The following is a 24046-nucleotide window of genomic DNA, read 5'->3' as shown; positions in this document are numbered from 1 at the left end:
CTAAAAAAATAAAATAAAAAACACCTTGCGTCTCCATTACATGACTTCTGAGCGGCGGAGCTGAGAGCAGCGCGGAGCGGAGCAGAAAACTGCACAAAGATGTACCAGGTGGTGGTGAACGGACCCTGGGGGATGTTTGCTGTAATTTGATAAAAAAAAAAAAAAAAAAACTAATTTTGCATTGATAATGTGATTTAAATTAAATTGTTTTGTGCTGATCAATCCTTCAAAACCTTCACTGGCAGCCTGCTGTTTTCAGACTTCAGTTGAAAATCCTCCTTTTGTTTTACAAAGCACATGTGGGACATGCTGTCAGTCTATATCCCCAGCAGGTCTCTCCAGTCACAAGGTGGAAATCAGTATTTATGCTCCTGTTCTTTTAAAACCAAACTAAATACCGTTCTTTTCACTGGAGCATTTTCTTTATGAACACACTGTACTTTTACAGCATGCTCATTTGTATGTGTGTATGTGTTTTTATGTGTCTGTGTGCATGGATGTCTCTATTAACTCATTTTTTTTCTTTTATTTTGTTAATTTTCTTTTGTACGATACGGTGTGACGCAGATGAAACTAGATTGCTGCATGTGTGTGCTGCACAGAGAAAATAGATGGGTGTGCCTTGAACCTTGAACCTTGAACCAGCTGGAACAGGCTGACAGATATTTGCATAAACATTGACACAGCAAAATATGTTCAGGTGAAGACAAAATGTCTCTGCGTGGTGCAGAGCAGTGCCTTGAATTTCACCATACATTGATAAAAAGTATACTTCCTTATAAAAAAATAAAAATTATGGCAATAATTTGCACTATTTTCTTTTGAAATAAGAGCAACATCTGTATATTTTTTAATTGAAATTAATTTAAACAAATTATTTTCATATATTTACTCAATGTAAGTACTGTTTGATTAAAGTGGTAATGCAGCTGAATAACTTCAATTTAAATGTATTGAGTAAATCCTCTTAATTTTGTTAATTAAATCATCACATTTATGTTTTGTATTAAGTTAATTTCATCATTAGGCTTACATATAAAATCAAAGATCAGGGAGGAATCAGTTTCATTTTACTAAAAAATGGTTTGCATTTATTTATTATTTTACTTAAATCAACTGGATTTTGTGTTCTTTGATATATGCCTTTACATCAACGCTGATGATGGATTTTATTTTTGTGAAACTCACCAGCAGCATTACATTAAAAACTTGAATGTAATTTTTCATTAAAAACACTAATGTAATATATCTTAACATATCTTTGTGGAACCAGCTTTAGGGTTCCAGGTGGACGAACCAAAAGCACGAAATCATCTGTTGTGTTCTTTCAGCTGCACCTGAGATATTATCAAGATTTGAATGTTACATAATCATATTTTTTATGTTTGACCTTCCAGTTTCTGTAATGGATAACTAACTTACTGCAGCTCTATGGAAAAACATGTTGAAAACTAAAATATGACTCTAAAACTGTTTTAAATAATGTTTCTGTTGAGGAATGTGGGTAAAACATTTTCTTATTTCGTCTCATTTCAGTGTCATTAAATACACTCTGCTCTGTTATTAATATTTTTATTTGCATAATGAATGTAGATCAAATAGTTTGTTTTAATTGTAACTTTAAAATACATATTTTTGAAAATATATGTATTTTCTGACTTTGCTGGATATAAATCATTTTTCCAGTATTAACATCTTACGACTCTTATTGTTCCAAATATTACTTTGTCACGTTTTCTCCATTTAAGTTCATAGTCTACTTTATAGTTCTTTATCTACCATGGGGCATTCAAGAGTACTTTTACAGCATTTTATTGGGAACATTGGGGTACCCTTCCCTCCGTTCCCTGAGTCCACCAGTGACTGTGGGATTATTAATGGATTTACTTCAGTAAACAATATAAATACTTCTTTACCCTGGTAGTGTCTATTCCACTTTAAAGCCACAGTTCAGTGGTCATTTTACAGCAACCATGACGTTTGAAAGGCTGGTGTAACTATATCTCTTTAAATTTAACATAGAAAGTAAACATATTTTTTCCAGCTCATGGGCTTAACTTTGTTGTCGCGGATTGCAACCGAGGGAAGAGCGAAACAGAAACTCCCAGATAAACTCCACAGAAATGGCGATAAAATTCGTTGTGAAAGACAGCTTGAGTGATGCGGAGATGACCACCGACCATTGACCAGTGCGCCAGCTGGAGGAGAAGATAAGGGAAAGAGAATAATGTTGAAAATTTAAATGGGAAAATTCAAATGGGTATCTTATACATTTTCAGGCTTTTATAGCCTCTTGTATTGTATTGACACCTACCTGTTAACATGCATAAACTATGGTGGTTCTGAAGTGCAAACCACACCAGCAATTCACCACAACGGAAAAGGTACATATTGGAAACTGATCCTCCTCCTGATTGGTTGCACTGACTGCCATTAACAATGCTTAACCCTTAATAGAGCACTCATTGAAATACTTGCAAATTTCAACCCTAGAGAACATTGGAGGATATTACATACTGCAAGAATGTGTAAAAACACATATGGACCCGGGGGAGGGGGGTAATATTTTGAGAAAAAAAGTTTACATGATTAAGGTGTCAAATCTACGAGAAAAAATGTGCAGATTTATGAGATTTAAAGTGGTGAATCTGCGAGAAAAAAGTCGCAGATTTACGAGACATAAGTGGGGAAAAAACTTTTTTTGTGTTTTTTCCCCACTTTTGTCTCGTAAATCTGCAACTTTTTTGAGCAGATTTGCCACTTTAAATACAAATCCCCGCCGGTTTGTATTTTTATTTTTATTCATACTTGGCCTTAATATGCCGTCATAGTCAAGTTCTCCTCGTACAAGTCCGTGTGGTTCTTCGACCAAACAGAGAGACATGGGGACCCCATTTTTATATCCACTGAAGTTACCAAATATAGTTCTTCGCCGGATAAAGGGTTAATATAACGTTGGGCAGCAGTAGTGAAGGGGAAAGGTAGGCTTCAGAAACTTACTGCTGCTACACTAAAAAAAAAAAAAGGCTCAGTATCACGTCATCACGTGAAAAGTTTATAGTTATGACAATATATTTATCACGTTATAACATAATAGTTTCACGTTATTTCATGATAACGAAACAAGAGGCAAGAATGGGCTATGGCTCATTTACAGGACTTAATTAAATTCTACTTTAAGCTTGGTTTGAGTCATGTTGAGATTCTACAGTTATTGAGCACAGTGGATGATATATTTTTTATACGTATGCATACTCTGAAAATGATTTTGAAATGCAACGCTCCTATGCCCTGTCAGCTTGTGGAATGCGCAGGGACCGTCTGCAAAGTGCATGTTACCATGGAAAGGTGTAGTGTATCATGGGTCTCAAACTCACGGCCCGCGGGCCAATTGCGGCCCTCGTAATGATATTTTGTGGCCCCCACCTTGATATGTGAGTTTTATATGAATGGCACATTACCGTGTTGTGTGTGGAAGGTCCCTATAATTACTTTTTTTTGGTAATTATGTCTTTTTTTGGTAATTTTGTGTCTTTTTAAAATTATTTTGTATTTTTAAAAATAATTTTGTGTCTTTTTTTGTAATTTTGTGGTTTTTTTTTAAATAATTCTGTCTTTTTTTGGTAATTTTGTGTCTTTTAAATAATTTTGTCTTTTTTAAAATAGCTTTGTGTCTTATTTTTGGTAATTTTGTGTCTTTTTGTAATAATTCTGTGTCTTTTTTAATAATTTTCTGTCATTTTTTTAAAGTAATTTTGTCTTTTTGTACTAATTCTGTGTCTTTTTTGATAATTTTCTGTCATTTTTTTTATAATTTTGTGTCTTTTTGTACTAATTTTGTGTCTTTTTGTACTAATTTTGTGTCTTTTAGTCATTTTGTGTCTTTTTTGGTCATTTTGTGTCTTTTTAAAGTAATTTTGTGTATTTCTTTTGGTCATTTTGTGTCTTTTTTGGTCAATTTTGTGTCTTTTAGTATTTTTGTGTCTTTTTTGGTCATTTTGTGTCTTTTTTTAGTACTTTTGTGTCTTTTTTTGGTCATTTTGATACTGCCTCCAGCGGCCCCCAGGTAATTTGAGTTTGAGACCCCTGGTGTAGTGTAACAAAAAAAAATCCATCCACGCAATAATCCATCCCAGCTGGTAATACTAGAACTATTGTTTTGGGAAAATATGCTTTTATGTAACATGTGAATATTTTAGACAGAAAATATTCAATAACTACACTATTGAAGCTTATTCAAGTTATTCTTGCCTCTCGTTTCGTTTTGTTATCATGAAATAATGTGAAACTATCACGTTTAACGTGAAAAGATTAATTTTACTACCTATTTTTCGGTGCAATCTTTCAACATCTGTATTGTTAATTTATATAATGTTTTTGTCTCAGTTATTATATTTCTATCATAATTAATCTTGTTAATGTTTTATCTACCATTTCTTTTGCCATTTTTACCATTATGCTATTTAATTATCATTATGTATGGGGCAAGAAGCAAGCCATTAAATAAAATATACAATAATTTGAATTCATTATTTCTCTTTCACATTAAAGTAATCACAGAGACAGGAAATAAGACAAATAATCAAAGCAGTTGTTATTTTAGACTGGTGGAAAGAAAACTTTTTTTATTTTTTGTTTTTTTACTTAACTCAATTTGTGTCTGAAGATTTATTCTAAATTTAACAAAAGTAAAACTAATATATAAACATAAAACCTCAGAAAACTTGTTTTAATGTTAATAATCAACTGGGGAACTTTCATGGTGATAACCTTTATTTATACATTGTACCCAATTCCCCTGTAATATATGAAAATCTGAAAATGTATGGGGTTTTACAATATATACCTTATAAGGCCAGAAATCTCCACCACAGTAGCACTTTCAAGTTTAAATCCTTTTTGTATTCTGAAGGTTAAGCAGAGGGGTTTGTTCATGTATAATTCATAGCCTGATTTATAGAACACATTATTCCTAAAATAAAAGAGGTATCCAAAATTCCCTCAGTAAAAACTCTACTATGTTAATAAAATTAAACAAGGCTATATTTAATGTTAGGATTTTCATTCTGGAAATGTATTCAAATGAGCACATATTTAATAAGGGAATGCTTCATTTGCATATTTAAACATGACATTTCTAAAAACTTGTGATAAAAATGAACCATAATGTTAAGTAATCAACTGGTGTAGTTTCATGGTGGGAGAGTTTCCCCCTGACTGTCTCCTGCAGCGTCTCTCCTAACAGACACTGTGTGCTACAGGTCCATGTGGTCCTGGGGGGCGGCGTGGATCCGGACCCTGCAGGAGCAACGTGTCCTGACAGACGCCACGGCTGCAGCCAGGAGACACACGGCTGCAGAGACGCAGAGCGCTGGGACCGCCGTGAGCTCTGCAGGAGGTCTGAGGGACGACCAGGTCTCCTTCTGGCTCACACTGACAAAAAAACAGCAATAAAAGAAAGAGAAGTATGAGTTACAGGTTTACTTTAGAACAAGAAGGTACTCGTTTAACCCTCTGAACCCCAACAAGCTGTTTCAGGGTTCTTTTTGCTCTTTTTACATTTTACTCACTGTGGCCTTGTATTTCACTGCAATATATATTAAAAAAATCTATATAAGATATAAAAGTCCTGCAGCTCTATAGAATCAGCATAATCATGGCTAGAAGTGAGAACAACTCAAAAATGTCTTTTGTGCAGAAAAACATAGTTATAATGACATAAATCATAAAAAAAAAAAAGAAAAATGGGAGTTGAATTTCTTGGATAAATCATTTTTTAAATGAAATAAAATAGAATTTATACATACAACACTTTTCCAAGTGCTCAAAAATTTCATAAATATTGGAGGGAAAAAATTGTGTCTCCAAATGCTATACATAATGAACTATTATCATTTTTACAGCCTCTCCTGTCCTGTCCTGTCCTCTCCTCTCAGCTCTGTGTAAACATATTTTCAGTGAATATTTGTCACGTGACCGTTGGTCTCAGCAGAATCAATCATGGCTTCACAGTGTCTCTGAGGAGCAGAATTTAATGTTTTTAACAGGATCTAGTTATTACAAGCGCTTCATTTTTCTGCGACGTTTTAAATGAGGCATGTAGAATAAAGTGATTTAAGCTTTGTTTTGGTCAATTTTTCTAATAGAAACGTAACCCATTCATCAGTGCAGTTTCTTTCTATGATAAATTCTGTATTTTTGCAGATTAATTGAAGAAAACTTAAGGGTTATACTTGCCTTGTGATAGAAGCAGGAAATGTAGTGACTTGGTGTTCAGGAGGAGAAACGTCAGCGTACACACATAACCTCCTGTCAGGGCAGTGAACTAAACCCTGGAATCCTTCGATCTGACGGTTAGAAACACCAAAGACAGAATAGAAACAGGATTCAAAACAAGGACATTTCTTTACAGCACTCTGGTTTACAATTATAACATACAAGTCAACCACAATTTAATCCGGGCAGCTCTTTTTATGTTGCACACTGTGACATATCTCTGGTTATATATGACACATAAATTAATATATTTATTTATAATTTATTTATTGCACTACATCACCATAAAACAATATTAAATTATTGTTACAATGTCATTTTTCGGAAATAGCAAATTAATGTATAAAGCACTGTGTTCTACATATGCTTTAACCCTCCTGTTATGTCGCAAGTCAAATCTAAAAATAAAAAAATAGTTTAAAGTATTTTTTCATAAAAGGAAAACATTTAAAATATATATATATATATATTTTTAAAAATCAATGTCATGGAAAAAACATTGCATTTTATATGAAGGTATTTCCAATGTACATTAAAAAAGGTTTTAACATGCATTTTTTTTAATGAAAAATGAGAATTATCCTTATTAAACCTGATCTCTGAGGAAAAGAAAACTATTGCACTAAATATTGATTGAAATGGTTAGTAATGGAGTTATTAAAAATGATTTTTTAAGAGCAAACTTAGGACTTATGTTTGTAATTTGGCTTTCATTTGAACCATTTTAAAAATATTTTTCTGCTCATGCATCTTAATGTTACAACATATTCATTTATTTATTAGTCTATTTTTATACATATATATGTTATCATGCTCTACTTTTTGATTATTTATTTATTATTGTCATCTTTTTTTATCTAACTTTTTATTGTTATTATTATTATTATTATTGTTTTTTATTTTATTTTATCTTGCCTTACTTTATTTTTATTTATTTTATCTAATTAATTTGTAAGCTGCCTCCAGTGTTTCCTCACTGCTCCACGTTGAGATGGAGCTTCCTCAGTTTGTGCTTTGTTGATAATGGGATGGAGGGTGTTTGCTTGTTTCTATGTTCGATTTATTTATTTATTTATCCTTTTTTATGTGAAGCACTTTGTGTTTCATTTCTCTTATAAGAAAAGTGCTATACAAATATAGTCTGATTGATTGATTGATTGATTGATTGATTGATTGATTGATTGATTGATTGATTGATTGATTGATTGATTGATTGATTGATTGATTGATTGATTGATTGATTGATTGATTGATTGATTGATTGATTAAATATAAACAATGTTTATTGGGATTTTTTAGTTTCTGACACTATAATTGGATAATTAAACATGCTCCGGGTCAAATTAAAACGAACAGAACAGGAGGGTTAAAGTGAAAGAGGGATGTGTCATGTTACCTGAACGGCGCCACCTGCTGGACAGTCCAGCCAATCAGAGCCAGACACCTGGAGCTGGTAGCGGTTCGTCCCAGTACACCTGAGTCTGTAACAGCGTCCCTCCACAGAGCTGCTGGACCCAAAGAACCCAGACAGACAGACAGACAGACACAGACACACACACACACACACACACACACACACACACACACAGACAGACACAGACACAGACACAGACACAGACACAGACACACACACACACACACACACACACACACACACACAGACACACACACACAGACACACACAGACAAACACAGACAAACACACACACACACACACACACACACACACACACACAAATAGACAGACACACACACACACACACACACACAAATAGACAGACACACACACAGACACACAGACACACACACACACATACAGATAGACAGACACACACACAGACACAGACAGACAGAGACACACACACACACACACACACACACACACACACACACACACACAAACACACGCGCACACACACACACACACAAACACACGCACACACACACACACACACACACACACACACAGACACACACACATACACAGACACACACAGACAAACACACAGACACACACACACACACACACACACACAGACACACACACACACACACACACACACACACACACACAGACACACACAAACACACACACACGTACCTGTCTGGTCAGGTTGGAGAAGAAGCAGCGGCTGTGGAAACCAAAGATCTCTCCGCTCCGGTTCTCTTCTCTGCTGTTTTCCTCTTTCCAACATTCACTCTGAAGATCGAGCAGAAGGAAAAAGAGTGAATATGTGGTGCAAAAATGGCAATAAAATGCCACAGATTAGAAATGTTTGCATCAAAAATAGGGCGAACTGTAAATTCCTGTTTTACAGAACTAGAAACATTGAAAAGTCCAGAGCAATGAGGTGAAGAATGGGCATAATTGTATATGTTTTTATATGTGTTCATGTGTGTAAAATAAACATTTTTAAGAAAAAAAATCAAAAGGCAGTGATGGAAAAAGTATCTGGATCCCTTACTTCAGTAAAAGTACAAATAACCACACACTTAAATTACTCCACTACAAGTAAAAGCCCTGCATTCAAAACTTTTATATATATATATAAATATAATATGAGAAACCATGAAAACTAATATAATTTCCTCAAGGTCTGGTTAATTGAAACTATTTAATATACTGTTATGAGGTTTAATTTATAAAAATAAAAAAACATTAAAAAAAAGTAAAATCACTTGAAATGTATTATGTTTTTATGTTACCTGTAATATTATACCAATATTTGCAGATAAAAAATAGTGAAGTAAAAGTAAAAAGTTACATAAAATGGAAATACTCAAGAATCAAAAATGTACTTAAGTACTTCAGTAAATGTACTTAGTTACTTTCCACCACTGCAGTCACATAAATATAGAATAGAAAAGAGTCATCAAAAATATTCTAACAAATATGTACAATATGTCATTTCTGTTTGAGTCTATGGAATCTGTAATGTTTTCATTTATTAGAGGATGTTCAAAAATAACAGTAAAGAGAAAATAATACTTCTGCAAGTGCAAAATAAGAGAAAAATAATTAATTTTATTCAATAATCTACAGGATCTTGTTAGAAATAAAGCCTACTCCGTTCTTTAGGGGTTTATAAACTCGACATCCCTCCAGGTATTCATCGGTCTGGCACTCCCCCTTGTGGAGGTGAAGATAATGACACCCAAACCCACTAAAGAGGAAAAATGACACAAACATTAATGCAGGAAATGTGAGAAAAGGAAAAAACTGACCCACAAGTTAATGTGTGGAAAATTAATACATAATTATGAATCTACCTGCCGGTGCAGAAAAAGGATGAAGATTTGTTCTGGCAGGTTGATAAAGAACCAAACATGGCTCCTTCACCTAATACAAAAACAATTAAAAAACACATTAACTGATCTTATCAAGCTGTTTTAATGCATTTGCATCTGTAAGGATTGTGTGTCTATTTTCCTGTGTGCTTACTTTGTTTTTACCATACGATGATCATGCAGATTTTGCATGTTTTTATAAGGTTATTACATTTAATACATTACATTTTTCCAGCTTCTCCCTGCCTTGCTGAGCCTGAAGCCCATGTGATCGACATGACCTATATATTTATTTCTTATTAATCATGCTACACATGTCTGTCCTGTCAATCAAAGGTAGCCCCGGCCCAAATCATACGATTCTTTATCTTCTGATTTCTTCTAAATGGGGCCATTATTTACACTATTAACATCAGATTGTCTTGAAGAAGATTTTTTACTAGTGATTGAGACCATAATTTTGTCCTAAAAAACATTTCTGAGGTAATAAATCAAGTGAGAAGTTTTCTCATTAGGGACAGAGCACTAACAGTGGGAGGACCCTATTGTTATTGGTCTGTCCTTCCGAAAAATGAATCGCAAATTTATAAGCTTTGTCATATTCCAAAACTCACCATCTTTGGAATATACATCAATCTCCCGTGAAATGTACATATTCTAGTATTCGCGGGAATGGGCGTGGCAAAATGACTCTCTAGCGCCCCCAAAATTTAATTCCCTCACACAGGTTTGCACAGGAATTTGCAAGTATTTCAATGAGTGCTCTATTAAGGGTTAAAATGAATTACTACCACAGTGAACTTGGTCTTGTGTCTTCAGTCATTTATTCAGGATGATTGTCATGGGTATTGGAATTTAGAAAACATAGTAAATGTTGCCATTACATGAATATACTGTAGATATGGCCAACATGCAACAAGGCACCAAATGCTATAAAAAAAAAAGAAAAGGAAAACTCTTCCAAACGCTAGTCATTGCATACTACATCACTTATTACAGCATTCAAATGTACCTCTAGGGAACGTTCACATCGACTGTTGTCTTTTCAGGTGTCTATATTTCTGATGGAGAACTCGTTCACCAGGACCCTCTGATGCACTCAAATGTTGAAGACAATATTGACTACATGTCCTCAGATATTTAGTGTATGAACTTGTTCCCAGTATGCCAGCATTATTTTAGAAATGATTGTGAAATGTAGTGCTTGCATGTGTGGTTGTGTATGTGTGTACATGCGTGCAAATAGACAATATATGCTTTTTAATTGCCATTACACACTGGCTATGATTTTGTCAGTGCTTGGCTACCACCCTATGCTGCACGAACCAACCAGGCTCTTGTTAAACTCCTCACTTAACGATATCATGATCTAGAGTCCCGAAAAATTTAAAGCAAAAAAACAACAACAGAGAAATAAAAACTGTGGTCTGAAAGCGGTCAAACAGCCCTGCAGGGTGGCGGCTGCAGGAGATCTCAGAGGTCTTTTCTCTCTAAAAGCCCCGTCTAACGGCTCAGGTTTTCTTTCAAATCCAGTTCCTGCTCCTCATCTGTGGCTCCCGTTCAAGCCGATGTGGTTGGATCCTTCTGTGAATTGTTCAGGGCTAGCTGCATGGCCCAGACGCTCAGAGGCCTCATGTAGGCCAGGGAGCGGTAGATGCCCTTCTCGCAGTAGGCTTCAGGCGTCTGGAAGGCCATGCCCAGCCTCTCCCACACAGTTCGGTAGCAACCTTCCGCCGTGCGCATCCCCTCCTCCTGCATACCCTGAGGACCAAGACAAGCGTTAGGACTGGGCTCATTATTTGCAAACTGCGTTTGTATCTGTGCCCTGTGTTTTTGTTTTCCTCTTTTAACCCTACGGAGTCTTATAGGGCTATTTTGTCCATTTTTGAATCCTTTTCATGTCATTTTGTGTCTTTTTTGGTCATTTTGTGTCTTTTTTGTGTCTTTTTAGTTGTTTTGTGTCTTTTTTTTGGTCATTTTGTGTCTTTTTGATGCTGATACTTTTGTACTTTTACTTTTACTAGTAAGTTTTGAATGCAGGGCTTTTACTTGTAGTGGAGTAATTTCACAGTGTGGTATTAGTACTTTTATCTGAATACTTCTTCCACCACTGCATACAGTCAACACAACCAGCTGTACGGTACAACTTAAATATTCTAAATAAAAGGCGTCTTTACATTTTTTATTTATTTTATTTATTGTATTTATTTTATTTATTGTATTTATTTTATTTATTTCATGTATTTTATTTTTTTTATTTATATTTCATTAATATTATTTAATTTTATTTATTTATTATAATTATTATAATTATTATTATTATTTATTGGTTAGTACATTTTATTTTATTTTAATTTTTTATTAACTCAAGTATTTGTTTTCCTCCGAGATGACTGTTTGTTATGAGAGGGAGGGATGGGGTTTTATGACTGTCTGACTATGTCTGTCTGTTGTTGTGTTCATTGTGTATTACTTTTTGAAAAAAAACTCAGTAAACAAACAAACAGGCTCCCAGCATGCTTGCTGGCATACATGTGGAGAAAGGGAAGCGAATCATACACATATTTTCTGGGGATGTCAGAAACTTAATTATGTACACAACATAATTAAAGATATCCTGGGTTATGCAATACCTAAAGAATGTAGTGTTATGTACCTTGGGAATTTGAATCATTATGTCCTAGTCAAAGACAGATATTTAATAAAAATACTACTGGTCACATGTAAAAAAAACAATAACAAGAAGGTGGTATAAGGTGGAGCCACCAGCTGTGAATGAAGGTTAGAAATCATTAGAGAAGTCCAGAACATGGAGAGAATGACACAAAGACTTAGAATGAAAGAAAATGTCTGTTTGACTTAATGGGAGAAGTGGACGTGATGGGACACAGTTGGGAATACTTGGAATGTATCTTATTCATATTCTTTCCTCTTATATCTGTATACAGTGTAATTTACAGTCGCTATATGCACTTTATGTGTTTTTTATGCACACTGTTCATTGCACCTTATTTGTTTCACGGCACCAACATTTTTAAACTGCATATTCATATTTATTCTACTCCTTAATACATACTCCTTCTTTAGACACTTTATTTTTACATTACATGTTATTGTATTTTTATATTTTATTGCTTGAAGTATGCCTAGGTTGTTCTTTTTATTTAATTGTGTTGTTATTGTCTCTGTGTGTAATGCTGCTGCTACACTGTAATCTATCTATCTATCTATCTATCTATCTATCTATCTATCTAATAATGGACGCATGTAGCCATGACTGTTGTACTTTCTTTCTTTTTGTTGTTCTCTTTTCAGTTGTATCTGATTTTTTCTACCACTTCACCCATACGATGTAATACATGCATCTATATGTTTACTTTGATGTTTACATGTGGAGCTGAACATTTTCAGTTTAAGTTTAAGTTTAAAAAAAGAGAAAAAAAACTCAATAAATCAAGTTTTGAAGAAAAAAAAAGGCCTATTTACTCTTTGAATGGAATGCAGATATTAAAACTACACACACACACACACACACACACACACACACACACACACTTACCTCATGGATCATGGTGGCTGCCAGTCCATACACTACTCCAATCCAGACCTCATCTGACTGGACACTGGAGCGGTCAGGGACTCCCTCAGGACGCATGCCGTTCACCGCCCCCATCTGGCCTCCAGCGAAGCTCATCACGTTCAAGTCAAAGACACATTTCAGTGCGCTCTGGATTTTTTCTTTTGGAAAAGCCTGGAGGGAGAGAATAAGTGATGCTGGGACCACACAGCCTATATGCATGTCCTTATCTGAAAATATTGATGGAAGTTTGAACATTCAACAAAAAACAAAATACTGTGAACAACTGGATATATAGACTAGTTCAGGGATGGGCAACTTAAATGCTGCAGGGGGCCACAGTTGTTCGTGTTCACTACCACAGGGCCACATATAGGACCGTGCACTTAACCAGATATGATGAAACTGCAATTTTAAATATGTTTACAGTGCAGTAACTTAACATATTTCATGCTCAAATGAACCTATAACAGTATAAATAGGAATACAAAAGGTTTGAAGCAAATAAAAAATAACCACTTACTGTGATTTCTTTTTTTTTCAGTACAAGAACAGCAGACCAACATTAATAGCAAGAAGTAATTTTGTGCATTTTACACTGCACTTTTAAGATTTCATGTTTTTGGTCGTTTTGTGTCTTTTTTGGGTGATCTGAACTGTTTGATTCTGTTTAGTGAGCGGGGGTCGTGGACAACATGCATGTTAAATTGGGGGTCGTGACTCAGAAAGGTTGAGAACTACTGGTGTAAACAGTGTCTGGATTTCCTGGACTTTGGATTAAACTTCCACTATCTCTGCGGCCTGCTGGGATGTAGGTGTGGACTTCCTCGTCTCTGTTGGACGTAATAAAAGTTAAGTGTCCTTTCCTGTAACTGTCCAGGCTTCTGCTACACTCCTGCTGCAGGTTGATGTGCATTATCAGCTGGTTTTGTTCCACAGAACAGTTTGAGAAGGCGTCACTGAAACCCATTTGGATAAGAGCAGCTTTCAGAAAACACTTGGCAGGTGATTGGATGAAACTTGTCCATCACAGGCTTCAAAAGCCATTTAGGAGAAGAGTGAACAAACATATTTTCCATTGATAAAAGCCTTTTTTAATCTTTTCTCATCTCCAATTCTGATAATAATAACTGATGCTTTTGCAGCATCTACGCTCACATCTTTCAGCTGTTGTTTTGAACAGACTTTGGCCTCTCTGTAACTGTCAGTAGCTCCTCACAGGACGCTGATGCCTTTTCTTGAAGCTCTACAAAATGGATTTTTTCTTAATTTTGTGACCTGTCGATTCTTGCGTGATTCAGTGATATTGCACTTATAACTTCACCGAAATTGTATTTACACGGTCGCCCCATAAAGTTGGAATAATTTTGTTTTCAAACATACAATCCTGTTAATTTGTGGTTTAATTTTCATTGTGATATGTTTGGAAAAACAGAAATAAAAGAATACATCAACAAACAGCCCCAGGATTAAATAACAATAGGTGCAAATCTCTATACTGTTTTGTCTTATTAAAAAAATTAACAACAAACAGAACAAGCATCAAACAAACAACACCAACTTAGCGAACTCTGTTTGTTTACAACAAGCACTAGACACTCTGTGCACAGTTAGCGATGCCGGTTAATTCACCATCACGATGCTTATGATCAGCGGAGACACTGTGCATAATTAGCCATGCTGCTTTTATTTTGCAACAGTTGAGTCCCCCGTGTTTAATCCATCGCGTATGTGATCACAAGCGATTACGCTACAATCTAAAACAGGGGTCTCAAACTCGCGGCCAATTGCGGCCCTCGTGATGATATTTTGTGGCCCCCACCTTGGTATGAAAGTTTAATGTGAGTTTTATATGAATGTCTCTTTACCGTGTTGTGTGTGGAAGGTCCCTTTATTGCTTCAGCTGGAGCTTTGTTTCACTTGTTTCTATGACAACGTTAACAACAGCACGGCGGGTAATGAACAGCCCGGTAGCAGTCGTCCTTTAGGCGCTCGCTATCCCGGTACTTTCTATTTCATGTCAGCGTGAAAGACGTGAATATCCAGTGCAAAATGAAAGGCAGCTGCTACCGGACCGTTTATTATTAGGGCCTCGGGGCAATCGCACCGAGCACTACTGTTATACTGTGGATTTCTTCTTCTTCCTCTTCCGGACGTAATTTCATCCCGCTACTAGTCCTACAACTTGAAGAGTTGCAGGACAAATTATATATCAAAACGTGCGGTTTGATCGGGATCGGTGTGCTATTACTTTTCTCTACAGAACACAATTTTTTCGCGACGTCAGTCGCATTGAAATGAATGGGACGGCTGACAAAAAATGAGCGAAAAAGAGCAATAATTGGAGATTTTTAAATGTCTACTTCTCTAGCATAATTTCACCTAGAGACTCCATTTAAACTTTAAACAGTAGACACAAGTCTTGTGTATCGGTGCATTAATCCACGTTTCAATAGGTCATATAGTTTTTTATCAATCCCTGTTCAATGACCATGATCATTTTTGGAGAAATTCTGAGATTATAATGGGTGTGTATTGCACGGAATGTTCGTGTCACAGTGTGTGACATCATCACCAGAGTGTAGAGGGAGAGAAAAAATTGTCAAAAAATAAATTTGAAAACTGCGCTCCAGGCCGCAAATTCCACTCTACAGAAATAATTTATACATAGAAACGTAGGAAAATTTGTCTTCTCACTCACAATCCTCTGGTAAAGCTGTCAGAGTTATGGTTTGGGGCGTAGGACGCAGGAAGATTTCGGAAAAAGTGAGATTTTAAAGTTTTTTTAGATCGCTCTAACAAAGCTATTTTTTCATTTTTCTTAAAAAAAACATATGTAGACATTCAGGAAGAACTCAGGACGCTCAAAGTGAAGTCGGATCAATGATAGGTATTATGGTTTTGCCAAAAATGCTTTCTGTTCGATGCCAGAAATTCGAGTCTGTCCACCTCTGCTGTCACTCTTTCGGAACATTAACAGCTGCAGTTAATTCTGTTGATTGCTTTGATCTGATTGCCTTTGATTTTTGATGTGATTACAGTTACAGATACTCACACACACACATGCACTAAAGTGCGCACACTCCTCACACATGCATGAACATGCTTTATACACGCACACACAGGTAACTTTATGTGATTTTAATTACATACACACACACACACACACACACACACTTTGAGGTTAAAGGGCATAGTTTAAAATCTCTGAAGAATCTCATCATAGTGTACACACACCGGCAGTAGCCCCCGTGGCCCTTTCAAAATTTCCCCAGAGGAAATTTTCTAGTATATATATACTATATATGTAATTTTGTGTCTTTTTTTTTGGTCATTTTGTGTCTTTTTTTCATAATTTTGTGTCTTTTTTTAGTCATTTTGTGTCTTTTTTTTTGTCATTTTGTGTCTTTTTTGGTCATTTTGTGTCTTTTTTGGTCATTTTGTGTCTTTTTTTAAATAATTTTGTGTCTTTTTTCAGTCATTTTGATACTGCCTCCAGTGGCCCCCAGGTAATTTTTAGTGTGAGAACCCTGATCTAAAACCAAACGTCACCTCCAGAGTCTCTAAATCCCTCTGGGGACCTTATTTTGTAATGGAGACACGCAGAGTGAGCGGACTTTAAAGAGGGCGTGGCCTGAGACTTTCCCAGCGGACACTCTTCCCCCTAAAGGAAACACGGCTACTGATCTCATAAGTGGCCTCTGTGAACTCCAAATGACGGAAATCTGTCGTAGCGTCAGAGAACTTTAATCGATGTGTTTGATATACTGTAATTTGCACAAAAAAAAACCTAATGAACACACTGATTAAAAAAACTTGCCTGGTAGTCTCCGTCTCCCAGTCCGGACGCTCTCAGGAACCAGTGGCCAGCACACTGGTCAGACATGACGCTATTAGAAAGGTCTCTGCCACTGCTGTCATAGTTGTAGTACTTGCCTGAATGAAAGGAAAATATAAAGGAAAAGGCAATTCATGTCTTAAGCAATTTAACTGCAAAACAGACTGATTGATTACATTTTTACTGATTTTTTAAGGGTCGGTGACAAATAAGGGTTGGCAAGATGTCAAATGGTGTAACCACAAAAGAATGATAAATATAAGTATAATAATATATATATATATATATATATATGTGATAAAAGAAGACACAAAAAGACAAAAAAAGGCACAAAAAGACACAGAATGACTAAAAGACACAAAATGACAAAAAATGACACAAAATGACCAAAAAAGAAACAAAAGGACTAAAAAAGGACACAAAAAGACACAAAATGACTAAAAAAGGACACAAAATGACACAAAATGACCAAAAAAGACAAAAAAAATACTAAAAAAGGACACAAAATGACCAAAAAAGAAACAAAATTACTAAAAAAGGACACAGTAGAAACAAAATGACTAAAAAAAGACACAAAAGAGAATACATGTTGGGACTTTTCCAGAACTTTGAAATCATGGTGAAGACGACTATAGCGGAGGGAGCTCAGATATAACAGCTATAAGCTCTCAAATACTTTTTGAATTTCATTTCCATCTGCTACAGAGGCTGAAAAATCTATTATTTAGTAGGAAGCGTTGACACTTCTGTTGAATTTACAGAAAAACTTCAGGTTTTAGGGGGTTATTTTAAAATCGCCCAGAGGTTTTACAGGCAGTTTTTTCCAGCCGTTTTAGGCCTGAATGGGTTAAATAACTCACCGTTCCACAGCAGTTTGTCAAAAGCAGCGCTGCCTCGGTCTAAGATGTCTCTGTAACGCTGGTAGGCCTCCTCGTTGTTCACCAGTCTGCCCATTTTACACATCACACACAGAGACGCCAGCCACAGCCCGCCACAGTACGCACTGCAAACAAACACACACACACAATGACACCAAAGAAAATAGGGACTAAATCATACGAACATGATTTAGTACATTGTTTTTATACCATCATTTGTATGAAAACAGTGTGAAATTTGAGTCAAATAAGTCACCGAAGAGTTTGACTTCATGGAAAAACACATTTCAAGTAAAAGTAGGAGCTCTTAATGCTAAAAGATGCATTGTTTATCCTCTATAATTGAACCCAAATTTAGCTGAATTAATGTGTATTCCCTGGTAGCTTTCATAAAAACCTCATGCGACATATTTTAATGGGAGAAATCACATGTAAAGTGTTACTAAGTGGTTTATTAAGATCCCTAGTTGTCTAAAGTCTAATTACATTAAATTATCTATCTATAAAAGCAAGAAGCGTCTGTGTGTGTGTGCGTGTGTGTGTGTGTGTCTACAGCAGGGGTCTCAAACTCGCGGCCCGCGGGCCAATTGCGGCCCTCGTGACGATATTTTGTGGCCCCCACCTTGATATGAAAGTTTAATGAGAGTTTTATATGAATGGCACTTTACCGTGTTGTGTGTCCCTTTAACCCTTTGATGCACAACATGGGTCTAAAGTGACCCGACTCAGTTTTTCATTTTCTATATCTTTACAATAAATTAATTCCATCATTCAGTATTCCAGGTTTTCCTCAATTAGTTGTTTTTGATCATCATACATCCTAATTTTTTGTTTTCATTTCTTACTTTTTGAATAAAAACCCTTTTTGTATCACTACTCTTCTAATACACAGCATGGGTCAAAAATTTCATTATGGGGGTATTGTGTGTATAATTTTAAGGAAAAATTAATTTAATTAATTTTGGAATAAGGCTGAAACATAAAAAAAATGTGGAAAAAGTGAAGTGCTGTGAATACCTTACAGGTACATTGTATGTGTGACAAAATGATACATAAACATGTTAAATATATTAAATATATGAGTGTGGAAAGAAACTATTTGAAACAAATTACTATTATTATAGTATAAGGTCATTTAATTTTAAATCAAATTTGGACGAATGAGTCATTTTTGACCCATGTTGTGCATCAAAGGGTTAATTACTTTTTTTGATAATTCTGTGTCATTTTTTTTGTAATTTTGGGTCTTTTTTGGTAATTTTGTGTCTTTTTTAAAAATAATTTTGTGTATTTTAAAAATAATTTTGTGTATTTTTTAAAAATAATTTTGTGTATTTTTTTGTCCTTTTGTGTGTTTTTTAATACTTTTTTTGTCTTTTTTGGTCATTTTGTGTCTTTTTTAAGAATGTTGTGTCTTTTTTGGTAATTCTGTGTCTTTTTTGGTCATTTTGTTTCTTTTTTAAGTAATTTTGTTTTTTTCCTGTCATTTTGTGTCTTTTTTGTCATTTTGCGTTGTTTTTTTGTCATTTTGTGTCTTTTTTTGGTCATTTTGTGGCATATATTTCAGCCCATAGTAAACTTCTTCCCTCCTATATCTGTGTCTGTATATATGTCTAATCATGTTGAATGACTTTTTCTTAAAATAACTATTTCTGTGTCTCTTTATATCTCAATGTACATCCATGTATTACCTAATATACACTTTGTATATTAACACTACTAGAGTATTACACCTCATTGTACATCCCAGTTTCACACAAAAACTAATTTGGCCAGAATTGAAAAATCTACTTAATCTTCCACTATATGAATACTTCCTACGGCCACTGCACTAGTTATTGTCAAGTGATCCTGCCAGTGTATAAATCCCTTTATAGGACTGTAGATACTGTGAGTCGCTGTGTGCACTCACTGTTCTGCAAGATGAAATTGTAAACAGGAACTGACAGTTCAGTTGTGGAAGCTGAACTCTTTTCATGTCTGCTGCAGCCTCTGAACTGAAGCTCGGCTCCCGGGTCTCATTTAGAGAACCGCTGCAGCTACACACAGCTCAAGTTTTCCTTCTCTTTACCACTCATTGTTTTTTTCATTTCCTCTCTCCCTTCCCCCTGCTAACCAGTCCACTTATCAAGTTGTACTTGCAGTTATCATGCTTTAGAGCAGGGGTCTCAAACTCAAACTACCTGGGGGCCGCTGGAGGCAGTATCAAAATGACACAAAATGACAGAAAAAAACTAAATTACTAAAAAAAGACACAAAATGACCAAAAAAGACACAAAATGACTAGAAAAAAAGACACAAAATGACCAAAAAAGACACAAAATTACTAGAAAAAAAGACACAAAATGACAGAAAAAAACTAAATTACTTAAAAAAAGACACAAAATGACCAAGAAAAGACACAGAATTACCAAAAAAGACACAAAATTACAAAAGAGAAGACACAAAATGACAAAAAAAATACAGAAAATGACAAAATAAAAGACACAAAATTACCAAAAAAGACACACAATTACCAAAAAAGGCACAAAAATTATTTTAAAAAGACATAAAATTACCAAAAAAATTATTATCAAAAAAAAATTACAAAATTATCAAAAAACACACTTTTTTTTTTAAAAAGACACAAAATTACTAAAAAAGACACACAAAATTACAAAAAAAAGACACAAAATTACCAAAAAAGACACAAAAATTATTAAAAAAGACACAAAATTATAAAAAAAAAAACCACACATATTAGAAAAAAGACAAAAAAATATTTTAAAAAAGACACAAAATTACCAAAAAAAGTAATTAAAGGGACCTTCCACACACATCACGGTAAAGTGCCATTCATATAAAACTCACATTAAACTTTCATATCAAGATGGGGGCCACAAAATATCATCACGAGGTTTGAGACCCCTACCCTAAGGAGAAAAGCTGGCACAGATCTTTCCAGCAATTTAGTGGGACATTTGCGGGACCGCACTATGAAAGGGGCTGTTGACTAAAATAACCACTCATTACCACTAAGGTCTGCAGAAGACCATCTCTGAACGCTCAACACGTCATTGAAGCAGATACAGCAGCAGAAGAGCACAGCTCCACCTTATGATCCTCACCTCGGTCCCGTCACCGTCCAGCCGTCGTACGTCTGGTCAGCATACCCAGAGTTCTCTATGAGACCGTCTCCATCCAGGTCGAACTTCATCTCTGACTCCATCACCGCCTGGAAGACCAGAACAAGACCGCTGAGTGGAACGACATTCTGAGGAAGCCACTTATAATCATACGGTACGGCCCGCACCCTCGCTTGAACTACATGCATTTGAGCATGAAATCTTAAAAGTGCAGTGTAAAAATGCACAAAACTACTTCTTGTAATTAATGTTGGTCTGCTGTTCTTACACTGAAAAAACAAATCACAGTAAGTGGTTATTTTTTATTTGCTTCAAACCTTTTCTATTCCTATTTATACTGTTATAGGTTCATTTGAGCATGAAATATGTTAAGTTACTGCACTGTTAACATGTTTAAAATTGCAGTTTCATCATATCTGGTTAAGTGCACGCTCCTATATGTGGCCCTGTGGTAGTGAACATGAACAACTGTGGCCCCCTGCAGCATTTAAGTTGCCCATCCCTGCAGTAGACTCACGTGTTCATTGTGTTTCTACCATAGACTGTATATAAATAATGGACGTAGTGACCGTGACGTCACCTGTTGGATTGTGGCCCGTTTGAGGCATCAAGTTCATCGTTACACTCGTCTCCATCTTGTTTCTGATACAGGAAGCAGACCATATCTGGACTGTGGAGGAGGAGAGGGATCTGATCACTGACTACAGCCTCTCTACACCTCAACCTGACTGAGAGAAGCTGCTGCTAATTCATGTTAGCATTAACTGGAGCATTAACTGGGATGTTAGTTTTGGCAAAAAACAAAAACTAAATGTACGTTACTGACCTCAGAAAACTGAGCAGCGACTCCTTGGAGTGTCTGTTAGTCCAACCAAACGCTGAACAAGACATTTTTACTGAACAAAACGTTCAAATAAACTGTCATTAAGTGAAAATACAGTGAAAGGGTCAAAGTTATGAGACCAAATCGGTAAACGTCCTTTTTTATATCTATATAACGTTATATATATATAACTTTATTGATAGTTGCCATGGATACGCATTGTTCTGCTTCTCTCCTGATGACGGCTCGCCTTGTTAGTAACCTGTCAATCAAAGGTAGCCCCGCCCCAAATCATACGATTCTTTATCTTCTATTTTCTTCTAAATGGGTCCATTATTAGAACTATTAACATCAAATTGTCTTGAAGAAGATTTTTTACTAGTGATTGAGACCATAATGTTGTCCTAAAAAACATTTCTGAGGTAATAAATCAAGTGAGAAGTTTTCTCATTTTGTATTGAAATGAATGGACCAAAATGTTTTTTTGCAGCCTTCGTCAGCGCCCCCTGCTGGAATCTTTGGTAGAATGCAGCTTAAGGCACTTCCTGGTTTGCCTCCCTGCTCAGACCTGGAGGTTACCGCCTGGTTTTTACAGATGGGAACTCTCAGATGTCATACCTGGCAGACGGGCCACATGTCCTGCAGGTACTGACTGTCCTGGGTGAGATGAAAGTCCCTGTAGACCTGCAGGACAAACTTCAAGTTCAGGTCCTTCCAGTCTGCGGTGTCATGGATGAGGTAGGCATTTACCCTCTGCCATGGCTCGTCATCTAGGGAGAGAGTCATCAAGTTGTTCAGAGACAATTCATGATGGCAAAAATGTTAAATATACTCCGGTTTTAACTCTGGTGCATCATTTTTTAAAAGAGTTGCTCTGATGTTCTCTTATATTTTTCCAATTTCACTTCATTAAATCTTTAGTCCTGATCATCATTATAAATATTACCAAATATTATTTCATTTTCAGAATTTTTGCCCTTCAAATGTCATGTTTTTTCATTAAAAATACAAAAAGAAAATTAACTATTTTCTGGATACTAAATGCTAGGTTTTAGGGATTTTTTGGGGGGGATTTTTTTTACACAGACAAAATGACTAAAAAAAGACACAAAATGACCAATAAAGACACAAAAAGACACAAAATGACTAAAAAAAATGACACAAAATGACAAAAAAGACGCAAAATGACAAAAAAAAGACACAAAATGACAAAAAATGACTAAAAAAAGACAAAAAAAAGTCACAAAATGACAAAAAATGACACAAAATGACAAAAGACACAAAATGACAAAAAAATGACACAAAATGACAAAAAATGACACAACATGACAAAAAATGACACAAAATGACAAAAAAATTATACAAAATGACTTAAAAAAAGACACACAATGACTAATAAAGACACAAAATGACACAAAATGACCAAAAAAAGACAAAATGACCAAAAAAAGACACAAAATGACCAATAAAGACACAAAATGACACAAAATGATAAAAAAAGACACAAAATGACAAAGAAATGACACAAAATGACAAAAAATGACACAACATGACAAAAAATGACACAAAATGACTAAAAAAAGATACAAAAAAGACAAAATAGCTCAAGACTCCATAAAGTTAAAGTTTCAACAGAGCACATAACAGAAGTGAAACCTCACGACGACTATGTAAAGATTGTAAATGACACATGGAGTTGTTTCACTTCACGGCCCTCAGAGCTGTAGTTAATGAGGTCATCTCTCTCCTACCTGGGTCTCCGATGTCATGAGGCACCACGTTTCTGGCCTTGACAGCAGAATACCTCCCACTCATCAGATGGAGCCTCTCTGTCGGGTCCTGCTGAACCACACTGCCGGCTGAGAGGAGATTAAAGCTGTAAAACCTTGCCCTGGTTTCACTCTTTATCAAAAACACATGCTTAGATAACTGACAAAGTGCTCAGATAAGAGCACGTCACTCACCGATATCGTATTGTACGCTCAGGGCCAGTTTGGGCCACAGCATGATGAGAGCAAAGGAGGCGTAGAAGTGCACGTCGTATGTGTTGTACATTCTGTACTCCTGACCTGGAAAACAACAGCAGCTTAGTAATGGTCATAAACACACTTTGGTCAAGTTTAACCCATTTAAGGAGGGAAAGCATTATCGCATTTCTACCATTAAAACCAGGGGCGATGTTGCGTTATTCTACCATTAAAGCCGGGAAATCAGATATGTTGTTTTGTAGTATTTGTAGTT

General features: G+C 35.6%; 1 protein-coding gene across 1 annotated transcript in view; it reads right to left on the bottom strand.

The window, feature by feature from the left end:
- Positions 1–10365: 10365 nt before the first annotated feature.
- The window catches only part of gba2 (glucosidase, beta (bile acid) 2), a 35858-nt gene continuing 22177 nt past the window's right edge, over positions 10366–24046 (bottom strand). Inside the window, exons 11-18 of the mRNA XM_059355177.1 lie at positions 23770–23874; positions 23557–23664; positions 22424–22575; positions 20965–21071; positions 17840–17982; positions 16962–17077; positions 13124–13315; positions 10366–11325 (exon numbers count right to left, since the gene is read on the bottom strand). Of these exons, the coding sequence (XP_059211160.1) occupies positions 11125–11325; positions 13124–13315; positions 16962–17077; positions 17840–17982; positions 20965–21071; positions 22424–22575; positions 23557–23664; positions 23770–23874 (1124 nt within the window). The 3' untranslated portion in view covers positions 10366–11124. The remainder of the gene's footprint in view (positions 11326–13123; positions 13316–16961; positions 17078–17839; positions 17983–20964; positions 21072–22423; positions 22576–23556; positions 23665–23769; positions 23875–24046) is intronic.

This window comes from Centropristis striata, chromosome 17 (assembly GCF_030273125.1).
Source record: "Centropristis striata isolate RG_2023a ecotype Rhode Island chromosome 17, C.striata_1.0, whole genome shotgun sequence".
NCBI classification, from domain to species: Eukaryota; Metazoa; Chordata; class Actinopteri; order Perciformes; family Serranidae; genus Centropristis; species Centropristis striata.
Note: the sequence above shows the minus strand (reverse complement) of the source record. Positions and strands in the feature narration are given on the sequence as shown.